Source organism: Ipomoea nil, unplaced genomic scaffold (assembly GCF_001879475.1).
Source record: "Ipomoea nil cultivar Tokyo-kokei standard unplaced genomic scaffold, Asagao_1.1 scaffold1043, whole genome shotgun sequence".
NCBI lineage: Eukaryota > Viridiplantae > Streptophyta > Magnoliopsida > Solanales > Convolvulaceae > Ipomoea > Ipomoea nil.
Genome location: NW_017617471.1, coordinates 1,810,784 through 1,829,274, shown reverse-complemented (window position 1 = coordinate 1,829,274; position 18,491 = coordinate 1,810,784). Strand labels below are relative to the sequence as shown.

The 18,491-nt window shown below is 33.6% G+C and overlaps 1 protein-coding gene across 1 annotated transcript; it reads left to right on the top strand.

Annotated features, from left to right (window-relative positions):
* Positions 1 to 43: 43 nt before the first annotated feature.
* LOC109181475 lies at positions 44 to 8,265 on the top strand. The gene is made up of 8 exons (XM_019331259.1): positions 44 to 521; positions 1,006 to 1,344; positions 1,426 to 1,685; positions 3,967 to 4,108; positions 4,354 to 4,725; positions 4,795 to 4,926; positions 5,474 to 5,602; positions 5,700 to 8,265. Exons 1-8 carry the CDS (start codon positions 390 to 392, stop codon positions 7,956 to 7,958), a joined length of 3,765 nt encoding a protein of 1,254 aa, XP_019186804.1. The 5' UTR covers positions 44 to 389; the 3' UTR covers positions 7,959 to 8,265.
* The last annotated feature ends 10,226 nt before the right edge of the window (positions 8,266 to 18,491 follow it).

The window sequence follows — 18,491 nt, the reverse complement described above, 5'->3', positions numbered from 1 at the left end:
TTTTTAATATTTAAATATATAAATTTATTGTCATAATTTTCTCACACATAATAAATAGATGCAGAAATCTCATCAGCGCAAACCCCTATCCATCTTTTCTTTCCCCCGCCACGGCGCTACTCACACAACACATCTTATTTCCAATTCACCGCTTTTGCTATGCGCTTCGCTGATAAAAATGGATTGATGCATATTTATGTTTTTTTTATTTTAATTTGTTTCTGTTAATTTCACTTCTGGATCTAGGAATTTGTTATAGATATACTCTTGTTAGGGGGCAATCGTTTTTGTTTTAATTGGATTTGTGTTAAGGGATTGATAATTTGAATTTGATTGAGTATTGGTGGAGGAGATGACATGATTTGTGCACCAATAGAATAGAATAAAAAATGCCTGGAATAGCGCAGAGAAATGATCATGAATACGCCGACGGCGCGGCGGTGTTGTTTAATGGATCCGTTTCCAGCACTGGGTTCTGGTCAAAACATTGTGACGATGTCAGCTACAATCAGCTCCAGAAGGTAGTGGGTTTCGAGGGATGAATGGATTTGCTAGTTTTTGTGTTGTTAATTTTATTGAATTCATGTTTGGGGCACTCGATGGATTTGTATTTGTGGTGAGTTTTTTATTGGCAGAGTGTGTTAATTTGGGTCTTAGTGTACTAGAGCTGGTTGGTTATTGGGTTGAACTATGAAGATTTGATGCATATCTGCTACTCTGACAGTAATTTATGCCCTTTGCTATAAAGAAGAAATAGGATGTAAAGTAATAAGTTTTTTCTGTTTTTAAATTTTGAACTGTGGATGACTGAAGAGGAGGGCAGTGATTAATGAGTATTGGTGAACTTATAACTTACATGCTTACTTGGTATCTAAAATACTGAATAGACATAAATCGGTACTCAAGGAATTCAAATTGGCTGTTGGTAGTAACGGATATATGCTTTGTGATTACTAGTTTATTAGCGTTTCAGTAATGGGGATTTTCTTTTTGGTTTGTGTTTAGTTTTGGAGTGAGCTGTCATCGCAAGCTCGTCATGAACTTTTGAGGATTGATAAGCAAACCCTTTTTGAGCAAGCTCGTAAGAACATGTATTGTTCTAGATGCAACGGGTTACTGCTGGAAGGTTTTTATCAAATTGTCATGTATGGAAAGTCGTTGCAAGAGGAGGGAGTGGGCATACCCCATCCATGCAATAGCCTAGGGACTTTGAAAAATCAAGGTGAAGATGATGTACAAGCTCCGTCTGTACATCCTTGGGGAGGTCTAATCACAACTCGAGACGGGGCTCTTACCTTGCTAGACTGTTATATATACACAAAATCTATGAAGGGGCTGCAAAATGTAAATATTATTTTAGTCTGCTATCAACGTCTTTAAAAAACATAAATAATCGTTTTAGTTTTCTATCCATTCCTTTTGTAGGTTTTCGACAGCGCACGTGCAAGGGAGCGGGAAAGAGAATTGCTTTATCCTGATGCCTGTGGTGGAGGTGGCAGAGGGTGGATAAGTCAAGCTATGTCAGGTTATGGAAGAGGGCATGGAACGAGAGAAACATGTGCTCTCCACACTGCCAGACTCTCTGTTGACACATTGGTGGATTTCTGGTCAGCCCTTGGAGAAGAGACTCGGCAGTCACTTTTAAGAATGAAAGAAGAGGATTTTATTGAAAGGCTGATGTACAGGTGTGTCTCATGCATCATTTTGTTTGAAGTAAAAATTGTCACTTATTTTCCAAATAAAAGATCTTTTCTTCTTGCCCAGTTATTTAATTTGTTGTACAAGAGTGATATAGATATTGTATGTATTAAACTATTTACTTGATGCTCCTTGAGGATAGTGACCCTTTGCCCCATCAGATAAGATAGATTGCAAATTTGGCTTAACAGTTCACTTCTGATGTTTAGTCTCGAGATTCACTTCAACTGAGGGGCTGTAGTTTAACTACTAGTATACCCACTTCTTGGCGTGAATGCGTTGATATCATGATTATAGAATTGTAGTTTGAAGTGTAAGGTGGAATATAATGCAATGGTGCTCTAGGGCTTTAAGTGCAATGCAATATGGAGGCACACAAACAAAGCATGTAGAGAACATTGCAATGCTTAGTATTAACTAAAAAATAAAGGAATATTGACCTCAAAAGAAGATCTACTAATGAAAAGCATATTCCTCCAAGAAAGTGGTTGATACAAGTAAAAGGAATTATCACCCTTTTATTAATTAGGATTTTTTTGCTGCCTAAAATACTTTAGGAAAGGAATTGTCAGTTGTTACTTTGACTTATTTAGTTATATTAACTGAACACTCATTGGGCTTTAGTTTAGGGTTTCTTTAAATTTGATCAAAGTGTCATGCCTATTACTAAGTTGTTATCACATGCAACAATCAACATGCTTATTTTGAATATAGACCTAAGCAGAATTTTGTTTAGGAAAAAGCATCAAATAGGCCATCAAACTTTTTCTATTTGTACAATTGGACCACTGAATAAAAGAAGTGTGCAATTAGACCGTTTAACAATACAAAAATTTTGCAATTGGCGTTTTTTGCAGGTAAACAACAAGTCTCCGGTAACCTTTTGTTATAACTGCCACTTGGAAAAAATTATAACATTTTTCTTTAATTTATTAACAAATATATCATATTAAAAATATTAAAAAAAAAAAAAAGAAAAGAAAAGAAAAAAGAGGATGCTGCCTCCTCCTCAAATCACAGGCGGCAGCCACCTCCTCCTTCCTCAAAGGAGGAGGCATGGTTGCCTCCTCCGTAGATCGGGGTGGAGGAGGAGGCAAACAATGTTGTAGAAGGCGCTAGGCGCTGGTCGGGCGCCCTAGCGCCTAGGCAGGCGACTAATAAAAAAAAAGGCAGGCAGTGTACCTTTGCTAAAAACACTCCGGCGAGGCTGTCTGCGATGAACGAGGAGCTTGGCTGTGGCGCTGTGCTGCAGTGCTGAGACGGTGAAGCTGGCTGTGCGACAAGCCGATGACACTGTGGAGTGTGGGGTGGCTTTGCGACGGCGAGGCTGTGTGTGAGGCGACGGAACTCAAAAGGGAAGCGAGAAGGGACGGCGAGGCTGGCTGTGCACGATTTTTTGCAATTTGTTTACCTTTTTTGGGGGTTTAGGGATTTTAGCACATTGGGATTTTTTTAATTTGGTTTATTTTGCTCAAACGATGTCGTTTTGAGCAAAATAAACGCACCCCCCCCCCCCCCTCCCCCCCCCAAAAAAAAAAAAAAAAAAAAAAAACCTTGGCCAATTGGCCTACTATTTGGTAGGCCACCTAAATAGCGCCTATGAGTGAAATCCCTTCGGTCTAGTGGTGCCTAATGTCTAATCGGCCTCTAGGATTTTTACAACACTGGAGGCAAAGCTGCCGCCTCCTCTGTCCGTCGCAGACGGAGGAGTCCTCAGTAAGCATTAAAGTATTTTAAAATAAAATAAAAACTGATGATTGTACTGTTGACCGGTTCTACCTTGAAGCAACCTGCTATAAATGTTAATTGCACAAATTTATAGAGTTAAATGATTCAATTGCACGAACTGTACAAATTGGCCTATTCGACACTTTTTTGTTTATTATTATTATTATTTTTTTATTTTAAAACCAGACTGAAATGAATAAAATGAAAACCCCTTTTCTCCTCTCTTCAGTTTCCCTTCTGTGTGTTCTAAAATCTGTGGATAAGTGGGTTTTGCCCTTGGCATCTAGGAACCAAATGGACATCATCACTATTTCTCCCATGGCTAGTACTTTTATTGGTGATAGTGAGCCCAAAGTCCAGATGTCATTGTTATTATTCAAATAAACACTAAAAATGTGAAGCATTTGTTATTCTCACTCTGGAAGGGAAGGCATCTTATATCTGTGCTTTTGCAGGTTACCTTTGGATTCTCCAACTTTGAGTTTTAAAAACTGTGCCAGATATTTTTGCTCATTTTGAGAAATTTCTTGTGCATTGCAGGTTTGATAGCAAGAGGTTTTGTAGAGACTGCAGAAGGAATGTTATCCGCGAGTTCAAGGAGCTAAAGGAACTGAAGCGAATGAAAAGAGAAACTCACTGCACCAATTGGTTTTGTGTGGCAGATACAACAATTCAATATGAGGTATTCATCATTTTTATTTTTTTTAATTTTATTTTAAATTTCTTCTTGGGGTAGGGTTAATGTTTTACACATTCTTAACGGTAAACAGCTATATGTTAACCTTAGTTTTAATTTTTTGTGCGTAATGAAAGTTGAAAAAGGAAAGTTGTCGAAGTTGCCTGATTACCTGATGGAGATACTGTGCCTTATTTCGTATTCTGTTACTTTTGCACCCCACATGATGCCACCATATTTTCTACTTTCAGGTCTCTCAAAATTCAATCCAAGCAGATTGGCATCATACCTTCATTGACACCTCAGGAACATATCATCATTTTGAATGGGCTGTTGGAACTGGAGAGGGAAAATCTGATATATTGGAGTTTGAAAATGTTGGTTTGAATGAAAGAGTTCAAGTGAATGGTTTAGACCTCAGCAGTTTGAGTGCATGCTATATCACTCTTCGGGCATGGAAAATGGATGGCCGATGTTCCGAACTTTCTGTTAAAGCTCATGCACTGAAGGGGCAACAATGTGTACATTGCAGGCTTGTGGTTGGTGATGGTTTTGTTACAATTACGCGAGGGGAAAACATCCGAAGGTTTTTTGAGCATGCTGAAGAGGCTGAGGAAGAAGAGGTAATCATGTTTGTAACACTAGTTTATACTAATTAAAAAAAAATTGATTCTTACATATCTTATTTTCAGGATGATGATGGTATGGACAAGGATGGAAATGATCTTGATGGTGAATGCACCCGTCCTCAAAAACATGCTAAGAGTCCTGAACTTGCTCGAGAGTTTCTTCTTGATGCCGCAACTGTAATGTTCAAGGAACAGGCAAGTCTCTTCTTGTTTACCATCAATTGTTTTTGTATATTTTGTACTACACACCATCACGTATTTATTAGATAATTAAAGGCTTATGTTTTTCTTCTTCTCTATAAAGAAACCCTTCATAGAAAATATGAAGTGGGATATAAGTGTACAATTGTCGAATACATATGCACTCATCAGTAAAGTCGACTGTTTTGGATAAGGATTCTTATTGATTCTCTAAGAGGATTCCTTGTAATTGAAGAGTTGTCACAAAAAGGGCATTGTTATTAAGACTTTGACTGCCTTTTAGGTTTTATCAATGGACTCTACTTCATTATATATTTTATGATATGATGATATGATGATTGTTCGCTCTTACAATTGATCAAGTAAATTAGAGAACAGGATGAGTCATTCATTTTGTCCTGGTGTAGTGATGTTGCATAAATGCGTATAAATTTGTCATTCTTGTTGAGCCATTAATGTGCAATCCAACTATCAGCTTAGGCTTTTAGTTGAGATGGAGAACATGCTTCAATTATTCTAACTCCTATCACATTTTCTTCAGGTTGAAAAAGCTTTCAGAGAAGGAACAGCTCGCCAAAATGCACATAGTATATTTGTCAGTCTTGCATTAAAACTACTGGAAGAACAGGTCCACGTGGCATGCAAGGAGATTATCACCTTAGAAAAACAGGTATAAAGACTGTTAATTTTGAAAAAGAACTGTATCTCATTCTTGGTCAGGCAACTGTAGGAAAGGATTCTGAGTTGCCTTTGATCTTTTTCTACAGAAGAAACTTCTTGAAGAAGAAGAGAAGGAAAAACGTGAAGAAGAAGAGCGCAAAGAGAGAAGGAGATTAAAAGAAAAGGAGAAAAAGCTTCGAAGGAAGGAGAGGTTAAGAGAAAAGGAGAAGGATAGGGAGAAAAAGAGTCATGTAACAAACCAAAATCATGAAGAAGTATCGAAGGAGGAATTGACACATTGCACTAATGAAGAGTCTAATGTTATTGATAGCGGGCACCGTCTGAGTGAGATGGAGGAGCCAAATCCATCTAGCCCTTCTTGTCTAGACATCCAAGATAACACAGTTCAAAACGGGTATAGTCCTTCAGATATGCTAGTTTGCACTGATGGGGATGTTGCCAACATGAAAGATGAAAGCGAGTCTTCTGAACTTGATCATTTGAAACATTCTTGTCAGAAGCTGAAGTATCCAAAAGAATTTGAACTAGATTCAGGCTTGAAATGGTCAGATAGGCGGCAGTATGCTGTTTCAGAGAATGAGGGTATGGTTGGCAAATATGAAGGAAGACATCAGGGTGATGGTTCTGAAATGTCAAGGAGTAACAATCGATTAAATAAGCAGTTAAGAAATAACTCAGCAAAGTCCAATGTCAGAGTTGGTAGTCCCAAGTTTGCTGAGAAATTTTATTGTCCCGTCAATCGATTGAATGGCAGATATGACTCCCATGCTTGCAATTGTAATACACACACTGAATACAGAGTGAAGGCAGATCCTTGCATTCCCAGATGGACCCGGGAGACTAAAGCAGTGAATAAGTCAGAATCTGCATCTGATATATCCAAGCCTTATTACCGTGTTAGCAAGTGTACTCGACCTGAGTACGTGCGTGAGAATTTTGCAAGACCTAAAAACAAAATTACTATATGGAGTAACGCTTCTAACAGGGATTCACCTGTTACCAAGAAAGTATGGGAACCAACGGACTCACAGAAGTATCCACGAAGCAACTCGGATTCCAATTTGACATTAAGATCTACACTTCAGACTGGCGCTAGTGACACTTATAAGCATCTGGAATCTTCTGCTACCAATAGCTCTGATGAAGTATATGAGATTTCTGTTCAATTGATTGCTGAAGAGAAGGTTGCACAAGAGTTGATTAAGTCTAGCTCTGAAACTGACAATAAATGCCATACCAGTTTCGATTTGGAAGCAAAATCCCTGCTATGCATGAAGGAAGTAGCTGATGAGGGAAATGATTTGTGTCAGAGAAACTTATCTTCTATACGAGGGACTTCGAATTTATCAACAAGCAGCTCTTCTAATTCTGATAATTGCTCATCCTGCCTCAGTGAAGGTGACAGCAATACATCCTCTTCAAATCTTCTAAATCCAGAATCTTCATCCACATCGGATTCAGAAGAGTCGAGTCAAAATTCAGAAGGAAGGGAAACGAATCTGTGTCTTCATAATGGCTTCAACGAATGTCAGGACGAAGTTAGATCACAAAAAATTGAGTGTGTTGAAAGAGTGCAGGATGTAAAAATCCTGGCCCCAGTGTCTGTAGGAACTGAATCTTTGGTAAACCTGCCTCCAATGTTAGCTCCAAGTTCTAATAGTGCGAGATTGAATGTTACCCTGGGAATTCAACCCCAAGCTGTGCTTCCACCGCCAGTTCACAATCAGAATGTACAATTCCCGATGTTTCAACATCCTACAATGGGTTACTATTATCAGAGTCCAGTTTCCTTGGCTGCAGCTCCTGCAAATGGTTTAATGTCGTTTCCCCATTCTGGTCAATATCTATTCGGGAATCCTTATGGATTTGGCCTAAATGGGAGCACGCCATTCATGCATTTTGGTGCCTTACAACATACGTCTCAACCGCTGTATAATTCTGGGTGTTTGCCTGTGTTTCAATCAACTGCCCAAACCAAAGGCATTAATTCAAGTGAACATGCCAAGGTTTGTAACCTTGGTGGGACAAAAGAAAACCATCATGAAGACAGTGTTGAGAGGACGACTCCTACTGGGCTGCAGGCAACAGAAGCACCTACTAGCGGAACCACTGGGCAAAGCAGTAAGTTTGACAGAGCTGATGTGGGAAACCCGGGCTTCTCTCTTTTCGCCTTCTCTGATCCCGCCGCTGTAAAAGAGGGCATTGCTGGAAATTTCAGTCAAAATTTGTCGATGCACCACACAAAGGGTGATCATGACTGCAACAAGAAGGTGGCTCCTCCTGTTGAAGAATACAACCCATTCGCGAATGGCATTAAGTTCTCATTTGCAGATATAGTTATGTAGGGAAAGTGAGGTGGCTATGCTATCTAAAGTTTTCATTTTCCATTCTCCAGTGAGTGATGGAAGCTCGAGTACTTGTAATTCAGTACCCAATAATCCACCTCTGAAAAGGGCTCTCTCCATGATTGGTATATTTTGTTTTGGCCTTTTCATTGTATTTTTTTTCCTGATATAGTGAGCTAAAGATAGATAGAGGTTTCATAAAAGCTTTTTAAGGTTTTCTTTCTTATATATATTATATAGGTTAATGGAGCATTTGATTGGCTTGATTTCTCAGGTTTTAGTAATGAAAAACTTTCATCTTGTTTTATTTTTCTAAATTTCAATACCTTTTAGCTATTAAATTTTAATTTTTTAATAATACTTGGTATAAATTTTGTAAAAGTCTATTCTTTGTCGATCAAATAATTTACTCTTTAAATTATAAAGAGGAAATGGTCAAATACGTCATTGAACTTTACACGAAGAAGCAATTACATTCATTGACTGTTAAAAGTTGCAATTAACACTTCTAACTTGTCATTTTAATGCATTTGGACTCAATAACTGATTATGTTTTCTATGACAGAATTCAGTGATGCAAAAATCGAGACTAGGTGTCGATTAATCGGCGCCTAGACACTAGGCGGTCAACCACCTAGGACAAGGATACGTAATTGATTATAGGCAAGTCAAGAATTTTATCCTCTTGTGAAGTTGTGAGGTAGTTCTTTCTAGACACCTAGATTAGGCACATGTTCTTCCATCTCATCTAGTACGCTGTTAAATCAATCAATCTTCTCAGATTAGAGTGCGAGAATGTTGAAGTGAAGGCAGTCTAAATCATTAAAATAAAATCATATAAGCAACACTCTAATTATAGTGCTTGACAATATTTAAAAAGTAAAAAGAAAAAAGAAAAAGAAAAAAAAAGCCTATACTACACCCTAAATCCCAATTAAAAAATTATTGAATAAATACTACTTCTGGTCTGATGAGTATTAGTAAATGACAGTTTTGGTTTCAATGTTTAATTCGTATCAATTTTTATTTATGACTATTGTTTTAGTACCAATTTTCATCCACGATTATTATTTTAGTGTCAAAGTTTATCACGCTAGTCACCCCGGCCTCACTTTAAGACTTTCCAAAATTTAAAAATTGTAATGGTATTTTTGTCCTTTTCACTTTAATGTCCCAATTTGAACATGAATAAAGGGATTTAAGTCCTAATATCTTTCTCAATTTGCATTTCTCCTCTTAATCCTAAATTTGAAGAGGAGAACTGTGAATTGAGATAGAAGGCATAGAACTGTGAATTGAGATAGAAGGCTTAAATCTTTTTATTAATGCTCAAGTTGGGATCTTAACTTCAAAAGGACAAAAAATATCCTTAATAATTTTATATTTTCGCATGTCTTAAACGAAGGTGTGATGAATTTTGGCAAAACAATAGTCGTTGATGAGATTCTATACTATTATTAAAAACATAATCATTCTTTATTGCATTCTCGCCCAAACAATAGAAAAGAAATAATAATAAGTAATACTTATTAAGTGTATTAAAAACTTTCCGCTCAAACATTTAATACAATTCTAAATTAATCGGTTACTAATAATTTAAATTAAAATTACAGTACAAATACTTTCCTATCTATAATACAATTCTACTTATTATATTACAAAATCTCCATAATTTTTACTAGAGCCAATAACACCTCCACTAAGGCTTGAACTCAAAACCTTCCAAATAAAAGTCCAACCCAAATACCATTAGACCACATAGTCCTTGTAGAATCTCTAATTAATATATTAGATTTGTTTATAATTTTATCTTTAAATTTATTATCTAAACTTATTTAAGGAATAATAATAATTAGTTAATTTGAGAATAATAATACTTATTAAGAAATAATAATAATCAGTCATTAAAAAATAAATAATAATCCGTAATACTTATTAAGGAATAATAATCAGAAATATTTTATTTTTTCATTTTCAGTCAATTAGGATCCTTTTCCTTTCTATAATAATCAGTAATACTTTTTAAGGAATAATAATAATTAGTCAATTAAGAAATAATAATCTACTATCTATACTAGTAAAAAAACAAAATCCTCCTTTATTGCATTCCCTCCCAAACAATAGAAAATAAATAATAATAAGTAATTAATACTTATTAAGTAATTTCTATTTCCTTTTATATAATAATTAATAATCCTTATTAAGAAATAATAATATATAGTCAATTAAGGAATAATAATACTTAGCTTACTAAGGAATAACAATAATCGAATAATAATAATCAATAATACGTATTAAGAAATAATAATCAATAATATAATTTTTTTTTTCCATTTTCAGTCAACTAGGAATCCGTCTTCGTTTTCTTTTCTATAATAAAATATGTAATTGGACAATTATTTGCTCTAATTCAAGAAATGATAACATCAAAAAACATAAATGCTCAAACCCATTTCATCAATTACACTATATAATATTCGTTATAATTTATTTATATATTAATCCAAATATTCTTAAAATATTATAACAAATCATTTACGTACAACGCATGAATGAATATACTAATTGTTACTAAACAATAATCGTGGATGAAAATTGATTGAAATTAATACTCTTACGACCAAAATTGATATTTGTTCAAAAATCATTTTTCATAGTTATTTTAAAATATGAAAAGATATAAATATACTGAGTAAATAAAAAACAAAACCACCTACTATAGGAGACTACAATCCGCCAGTTGTCTTGTATATATATATATATATATATACCCCCACCATTCGATAAACACGCCAGAAACCCTAATACTGTTGTTTAGCCATTCCATACGAAACCGCCCAAATAAAAGCTCCACTTCCACCATTTCAAACGTCTATCAATCAACAATGGAAAACTGCATAATTTCGAGGGATGTTGTGATCGAGATTCTGGCGCGGTTACCGGTAAGGTCACTCATGCGATTTAAGTGTGTTTGTAAATTCTTTTATTCTTTGATAAAAAGTGAGAATCATTTCAAACACAAGCACTTTGAAATTAGTCGAGCCAAAAGAGATTATGTAGTTTTCCAGCATAGGAAGCCGACTTATTACGAGGATCGAGGATTTGGTTTACAAAGAATCAGACTCTGATGAGATTGGATGTGCAGATCTAACCTTCCCAATTTCAAACATAAGTGATATAAGGTATGCTGATGGTATGTTTTGTTTGGTTAAACACTATGCTGTTTTTGATATTTTGTTATGGAATCCGTCCACTAGAGAAATTAAGAAATTACAAAATATCAAGGCACTAGACGGATTTGATTTAAGCTATAAAACAATTGGATTTGGGTTTTCTTCTAACATGATGGGAAAGGTTGTCATGATTTGTACTACTCTCGTAATGGTTTGTAGCCAAGACGGTAATAATTCATGTGGTTGGAAAAGATTTAGTCATAGTTTGGACATTTCTAATTTGTATACTCAGGATGGTAATTTGTATTTAAAAGGAAAGTATTATTGGAGTTGTGAGATCAACGGCCAAAAAAATTTGCTTTGGTTCGACTTTGATGATGAGACTTTGGGGAAGATTGAGTTACCAGAAATACATCCTCCTCTTCAATCGCCGCCAATCGTTTCGGCTATGAAAGATACTATTGCTTTGATAAGTTATTGTAATAACTGGAATCAAATCGAGATTTGGACAATGAATGAACGTAATAATATTATTAGTTGGAATAAATATGCAAGCGTGCCGGGCAATGAGTATTCCAGCCCAATGAGAATTTGGAATTTGGGTGCACATTTGTTGGTATATGTTCGTCATGGGCATGTTGATCGTGATTACTTCAGCTCGTATGATTTGATAACTCAAGAAAAGAAGATCATTTGTAATGATAGTTGGGATAGTTTTATTCATCCTGTTTTTGTTTATAGTGAAAGTCTCAAATCATTTTAAAAATAATATTACATGTATATGTGCATGTAGTGTTACAATCAGCTGCCCAAATTAAATCATAAGGTGTACTGTTAATTAGTTCAAATGAAAATGGTAAGGGTTGTAACCTTAGGTTGGTGGGACAATGAAAGCAGTATAAGATGGCATTATATTGCTGAGCCAAAATATGTCTGTGCATCACCAAATCAAACTGTATTGTACTTTCCTTCATTGTACAGCTATTATAACTCAGTATGGTGCTATTGTTTTGCTTTTGCAGTTTTTTGTTCAAGAAAGAAACCAAATTTTACTAGAGACGAGCCAAGTAGCACATTACCTGATAGTCTGAGTGTTTTATATTTGGCATTAATATTAGAGGTGCATAATGTCAAAAAAGATGTAATGCCATCTTGTATTCCTTTCTTTTATATAACATTTGAACATGGAAATTGGAATAGAAATTAAATACTTGATAATTGAAATAGATTTTGATTGTAATCAAGCAAATAATAAGACATAACAATTTACTTTATATTAAATTATAAATAATAATAAAATTTAAAACTTACCTTGCATCTTAGGAAATTGGAATTACGTACCCCCATCATGATGAAGAGTTGATAGAAATGTTGGTGCTTGATGGTTGCTTTGTGGTTGAGTTTGTTCTGAAATGCAAGGAAGGCGGCAATGATGATCCTCGCAATAGCGTTAACAGGGCGTTTGGTTGGAGATGGGTAATTACGTGGGAAATGATTTGCAATTTCATGGGAGATGAATTACTGGGAATAAAGTGGAATTTAAATTCCAATGTTTGGTTGACAGGAATATAATTACTGGAAATTTCAATTCCAATGTTTGATATACATGGGAATTGAAAGGGAATAAGTAGTATAAAGTCCAAAATGTCCATTGTTGTTGTCAAACATTAATTTTAGATTAAAAAAGGGAGGGGTAATTTTGACCCATCACTATCTTTTTTTCTTCCTAAAATCCCAGGAATTAAAATAGTAGAGGGGCATGAGATTTTAATTCCATGAAAATTGGGGAATTGCAATTCCATGGAATTACAATTCCCTCCAACCAAACTACGGAATTTAATAGTCTTTGGAATTAGGTGGGAATTAAGTGGGAGAGGAATTTAAAATCCCTCCAACCAAACACCCTGTAAAATAAAACAGATAGTTTGAAGAAAAAAAAATGAAACACTTAAAAGTATATTTATAAATATTGTTAGATATGAATGAAAAATAAAACACATCAAAACTTTATAAAAATATTAATAACAAAATATGAAACATAATTAATTTGATAAAATAATTTGAATAAAAAATACATTATAAATCGCACATCTCATTATCAATTAAAAAAAAAAAAGAAGAAAAGGTTATATGTGTGTATAAAAAATCTCACAATTAATTAATATTTAAAAATCATAAAAAAATTCTTATAAAAAAATCATAAAGAAACGGTGTGTAAACAATAATAATAGTGAGAAAAAAAAACTAAAAATAGTGAATGGAAAAGCCAAGCATGTGTTGAAAGATTTGAACCGTTTCCATTTCTCAAGATAAACCACACCCTTTGCCAGCTTATTATTTACCATTATCACATTTTCTTCAGGTTGAAAAAGCTTTCAGAGAAGGAACAGCTGGCCAAAATGCATATAGTATATTTGTCAGTCTTGCATTAAAACTACTGGAAGAACAGGTCCACGTGGCATGCAAGGAGATTATCACCTTAGGAAAAACAGGTATAAAGACTGTTAATTTTGAAAAAGAACTGTATCTCATTCTTGGCCTGGTCAGGCAACTGTAGGAAAGGATTCTGAGTTGCCTTTGATCTTTTTCTACAGAAGAAACTTCTTGAAGAAGAAGAGCGCAAAGAGAGAAGGAGATTAAAAGAAAAGGAGAAAAAGCTTCGAAGGAAGGAGAGGTTAAGAGAAAAGGAGAAGGATAGGGAGAAAAAGAGTCATGTAACAAACCAAAATCATGAAGTATCGAAGGAGGAATTGACACATTGCACTAATGAAGAGTCTAATGTTATTGATAGCGGGCACCGTGTGAGTGAGATGGAGGAGCCAAATCAATCTAGCCCTTATTGTCTAGACATCCAAGATAACACAGTTCAAAACGAGTATAGTCCTTCAGATATGCTAGTTTGCACTGATGGCTGTAATGATGGGGATGTTGCCAACATGAAAGATGAAAGCGAGTCTTCTGAACTTGATCATTTGAAACATTCTTGTCAGAAGCTGAAGTATCCAAAAGAATTTGAACTAGATTCAGGCTTGAAATGGTCAGATAGGCGGCAGTTTGCTGTTTCAGAGAGAAATGAGGGAAATGATTTGTGTCAGAGAAACTTATCTTCTATACGAGGGACTTCAAATTTATCAACAAGCAGCTCTTCTAATTGCTCATCCTGCCTCAGTGAAGGTGACAGCAATACATCCTCTTCAAATCTTCTAAATCCAGAAGGAAGGGAAACGAATCTGTGTCTTCATAATGGCTTCAATGAATGTCAGGACGAAGTTAGACCACAAAAAATTGAGTGTGTTGAAAGAGTGCAGGATGTAAAAATCCGGGCCCTAGGAACTGAATCTTTGGTAAACCTTCCTCCAATGTTAGCTCCAAATTCTAATAGTGCGAGATTGAATGTTACCCTGGGAATTCAACCCCAAGCTGTGTTTCCACCGCCAGTTCACAATCAGAATGTACAATTCCCGATGAAGTGAAGGCGAGAATGTTGAAGTGAAGGCAGTCTAAATCATTAAAATAAAATCATATAAGCAACACTCTAATAATTAACTAGTGCTTGACAATAATTAAAAAGAAAAAAGAAAAAAGAAAAAAAGCCTATACTACACCCTAAATCCCAATTTAAAAAAATCATTGAATAAAAGAAAAAGTGTCAAATTGGCCCTCCGAAGTCGAGTGAATAGTACAATTGGGTGTCCTAAGTGAAAAAAGTTTCATTCAGGTCCCCTAAATCGGTAAAATTGTTCAATTAAATAATATTTGACTTGTTTATTAAGTTAAATGCATACGGTGTTGACACGTGTTCTTATTTTATTTTTTTATTAAAAATATTATTTATTATAAATTAATTAAAATAATAATAATAATAATTAACTATAATAATAATTTAAAATGTAATTAAAAAAAAAAAAAAAAAAAAACAAGTCAACCTGGACTTAATTGAACAATTTTACAGGGTTAGGGACTTAGGGGACTTGAATGTAGTTTTTTTCACTTAGGATACCCAATTGCACTATCCACTCGACTTAGAGGGTCAATTTGACACTTTAAAATACTATTTCTGGTCTGATGAGTATTAGTAAAATGACAATTTTGGTTCAAATGTTTAATTCGTATAAATTTTTATTTATGACTATTGTTTTAGTACCAATTTTCATCCACGATTATTATTTTAGTGTCAAAATTCATCACGCTAGTCACCCCAGCCTCACTTTAAGACATGCCGAAATTTAAAAATTTTAATGGTATTTTTGTCCTTTTCAACTTAATGTCCCAATTTGAACATGAATAAAGGAATTTAAGTCATAATATCTTTCTCAATTCGCATTTCTCCTCTTAATCCTACATTAATTTGAAGAGGAGAACTGTGAATTGAGATAGAAGGCTTAAATCTTTTTATTAATGCTCAAATTGGGATCTTAACTTGAAAATGATGAAAATATTCTTAATAATTTTGTATTTCCACATGTCTTAAACGAATGAGTGACCAATGTGATGAATTTTGGCAAAACAATAGTCGTTGATGAGATTCTATACTATTATTAAAAGCATAATCATTCTTTATTGCATTCTCGTCCAAACAATAGAAAAGAAATAATAATAAGTAATACTTAGGTCAAAGTACCTGCTAGGTCTCTGTACTGAAGCGTTTTGTTCATTTTAGTCCTTGTACCTTAATTTTGTTTAATTTAGTCCCTGTACTTTAAAAAGTGAAACAATTAAGGACAATAACTGATGTGGCGTTGACATCTTATCTATCGCGTCATCATACTTACATGTCAACTCATATATTATTTTATAAATATTTAAAATTATTTATTTTTACCACCAATATATTACATAATATGTCCAAAATAAACACATAAATATCAATTGCTGTCCTTAATTGTTTCACTTTTTAAAGTATAGGGACTAAATTGAACAAAATTAAGATAGAAGGAATAAATTGAACAAAACGCTATAGTACAAGGGTCTCATAGGTACTTTGACCTAATACTTATTAAGTGTATTCAAAAAAAAAAAAATACTTATTAAGGAAAAAATAATAATCAGTCAATTAAAGAATAATAATACTTATTAAAAATAAAATCTTTCTTTTTAACTTTCCGCTCAAACATTTAATACAATTCTAAATTAATCGGTTATTAATAATTTAAATTAAAATTACAGTACAAATACTTTCTTATCCATAATACAATTTTACTTATTATATTACAGAATCTCCAATTAATATATTTGATTTGTTTATAAATTTATCTTTAGTTTTATTATCTAAACTTATTAATAAATAATAATAATTAGTTAATTTGGGAATAATAATACTTATTAAGAAATAATAATAATTAGTCATTAAAAAATAAATAATAATCCGTAATATTTATTAAGGAATAATAATCAGAAATATTTTATTTTTCCATTTTCAGTCAATTATGATCCTTTTCCTTTCTATAATAATCAGTAATACTTATTAAGAAATAATAATAATCAGTCAATTAAGAAATAATAATCTACTATCTATACTAGTAAAATAAAATCCCCCTTTATTGCATTCCCACCCAAACAATAGAAAAATAATAATAATAAGTAATACTTATTAAGTAATTTTTGTTTCCTTTTATATAATAATTAGTAATCCTTATTAAGAAATAATAATAAATAGTCAATTAAGGAATAATAACACTTAATTTATTAAGGAATAACAATAATCATTCAATACAAAACGAATAATAATAATCAGTAATACATATTAAGAAATAATAATTAATAATAAATAATATTTTCTTTTTTTCTATTTTCAGTCAATTAGGAATCCGTCTTCGTTTTCTTTTCTATAATAATATGTAATTGGACAATTATTTGCTCTAATTCAAGAAATGATAACATCAAAAAACATAAATGCTCAAACCCATTTCATCAATTACACTATATAATATTCGTTATAATTTATTTATATATTAATCTAAATATTCTTAAAATATTATAACAAATCATTCCCGTACAACGCACGAATGAATATACTAATTGGTACTAAACAATAATCGTGGATAAAAATTGATTGAAATTAATACTCATACGATACCTAAATTGATATTTATTCAAAAATCATTTTTCATAGTTATTTTAAAATATGAAAAGATATAAATATACGGAGTAAATAAAAAACAAAACCACCTACTATAGGAGACTACAAACCACCTACTTGTATATATACCCCCACCATTCGATAAACACGCCAGAAACCCTAATACTGTTGTTTAGCCATTCCATACGAAATCGCCCAAATAAAAGCTCCACTTCCACCATTTCAAACGTCTGTCAATCAACAATGGAAAACTGCATAATTTCGAGGGATGTTGTGATCGAGATTCTGGCGCGGTTACCGGTAAGGTCACTCATGCGATTTAAGTGTGTTTGTAAATTCTTTTATTCTTTGATAAAAAGTGAGAATCATTTCAAACACAAGCACTTTGAAATTAGTCGAGCGAAAAGAGATTATGTAGTTTTCCTGCATAGGATGCCGACTTATTACGATGATCGAGGATTTGGTTTACTTTACAAAGAATCAGACTCTGATGAGATTGGATGTGCAGATCTAACCTTCCCAATTTCAAACATAAGTGATATAAGGTATGCTGATGGTATGTTTTGTTTGGTTAAAAACTATGATGTTTTTGATATTTTGTTATGGAATCCGTCCACTAGAGAAATTAAGAAATTACAAAATATCAAGGCACTAATCGGATTTGATTTAAGCTATAAAACAATTGGATTTGGGTTTTCTTCTAACATGATGGGAAAGGTTGTCATGATTTGTACTACTCCTGGTCCAATCGTAATGGTTTGTAGCCAAGACGGTAATAACTCATGTGGTTGGAAAAGATTTAGTCATAGTTTGGACATTTCTAGTGTGGATAATGAGGGTTGTAATTTGTATTTAAAAGGAAAGTATTATTGGAGTTGCGAGATCAACGGTCAAAAAAATTTGCTTTGGTTCGACTTTGATGATGAGACTTTGGGGAAGATTGAGTTACCAGAAATACATTCTCCTCTTCAATGGCCGCCCATCATTTCGGCTCCGCCAATCGTTTCGGCTATTAAAGATACTATTACTTTGATAAGTTATCGTAATAACTGGAATCAAATCGAAATTTGGACAATAAATGAACATAATAATATTATTAGTTGGAATAAATATGCTAGCGTGCAGTGCAATGAGTACTCCTGCCCATTGAGAATTTGGAATTTGGGTGCACATTTGTTGGTATATGATCGTCATGGGGCTGTTATCGATGTTGATCGTGATTACTTCAGCTCGTATGATTTGATAACTCAAGAAAAGAAGATCATCATTTGTAACGCTAGT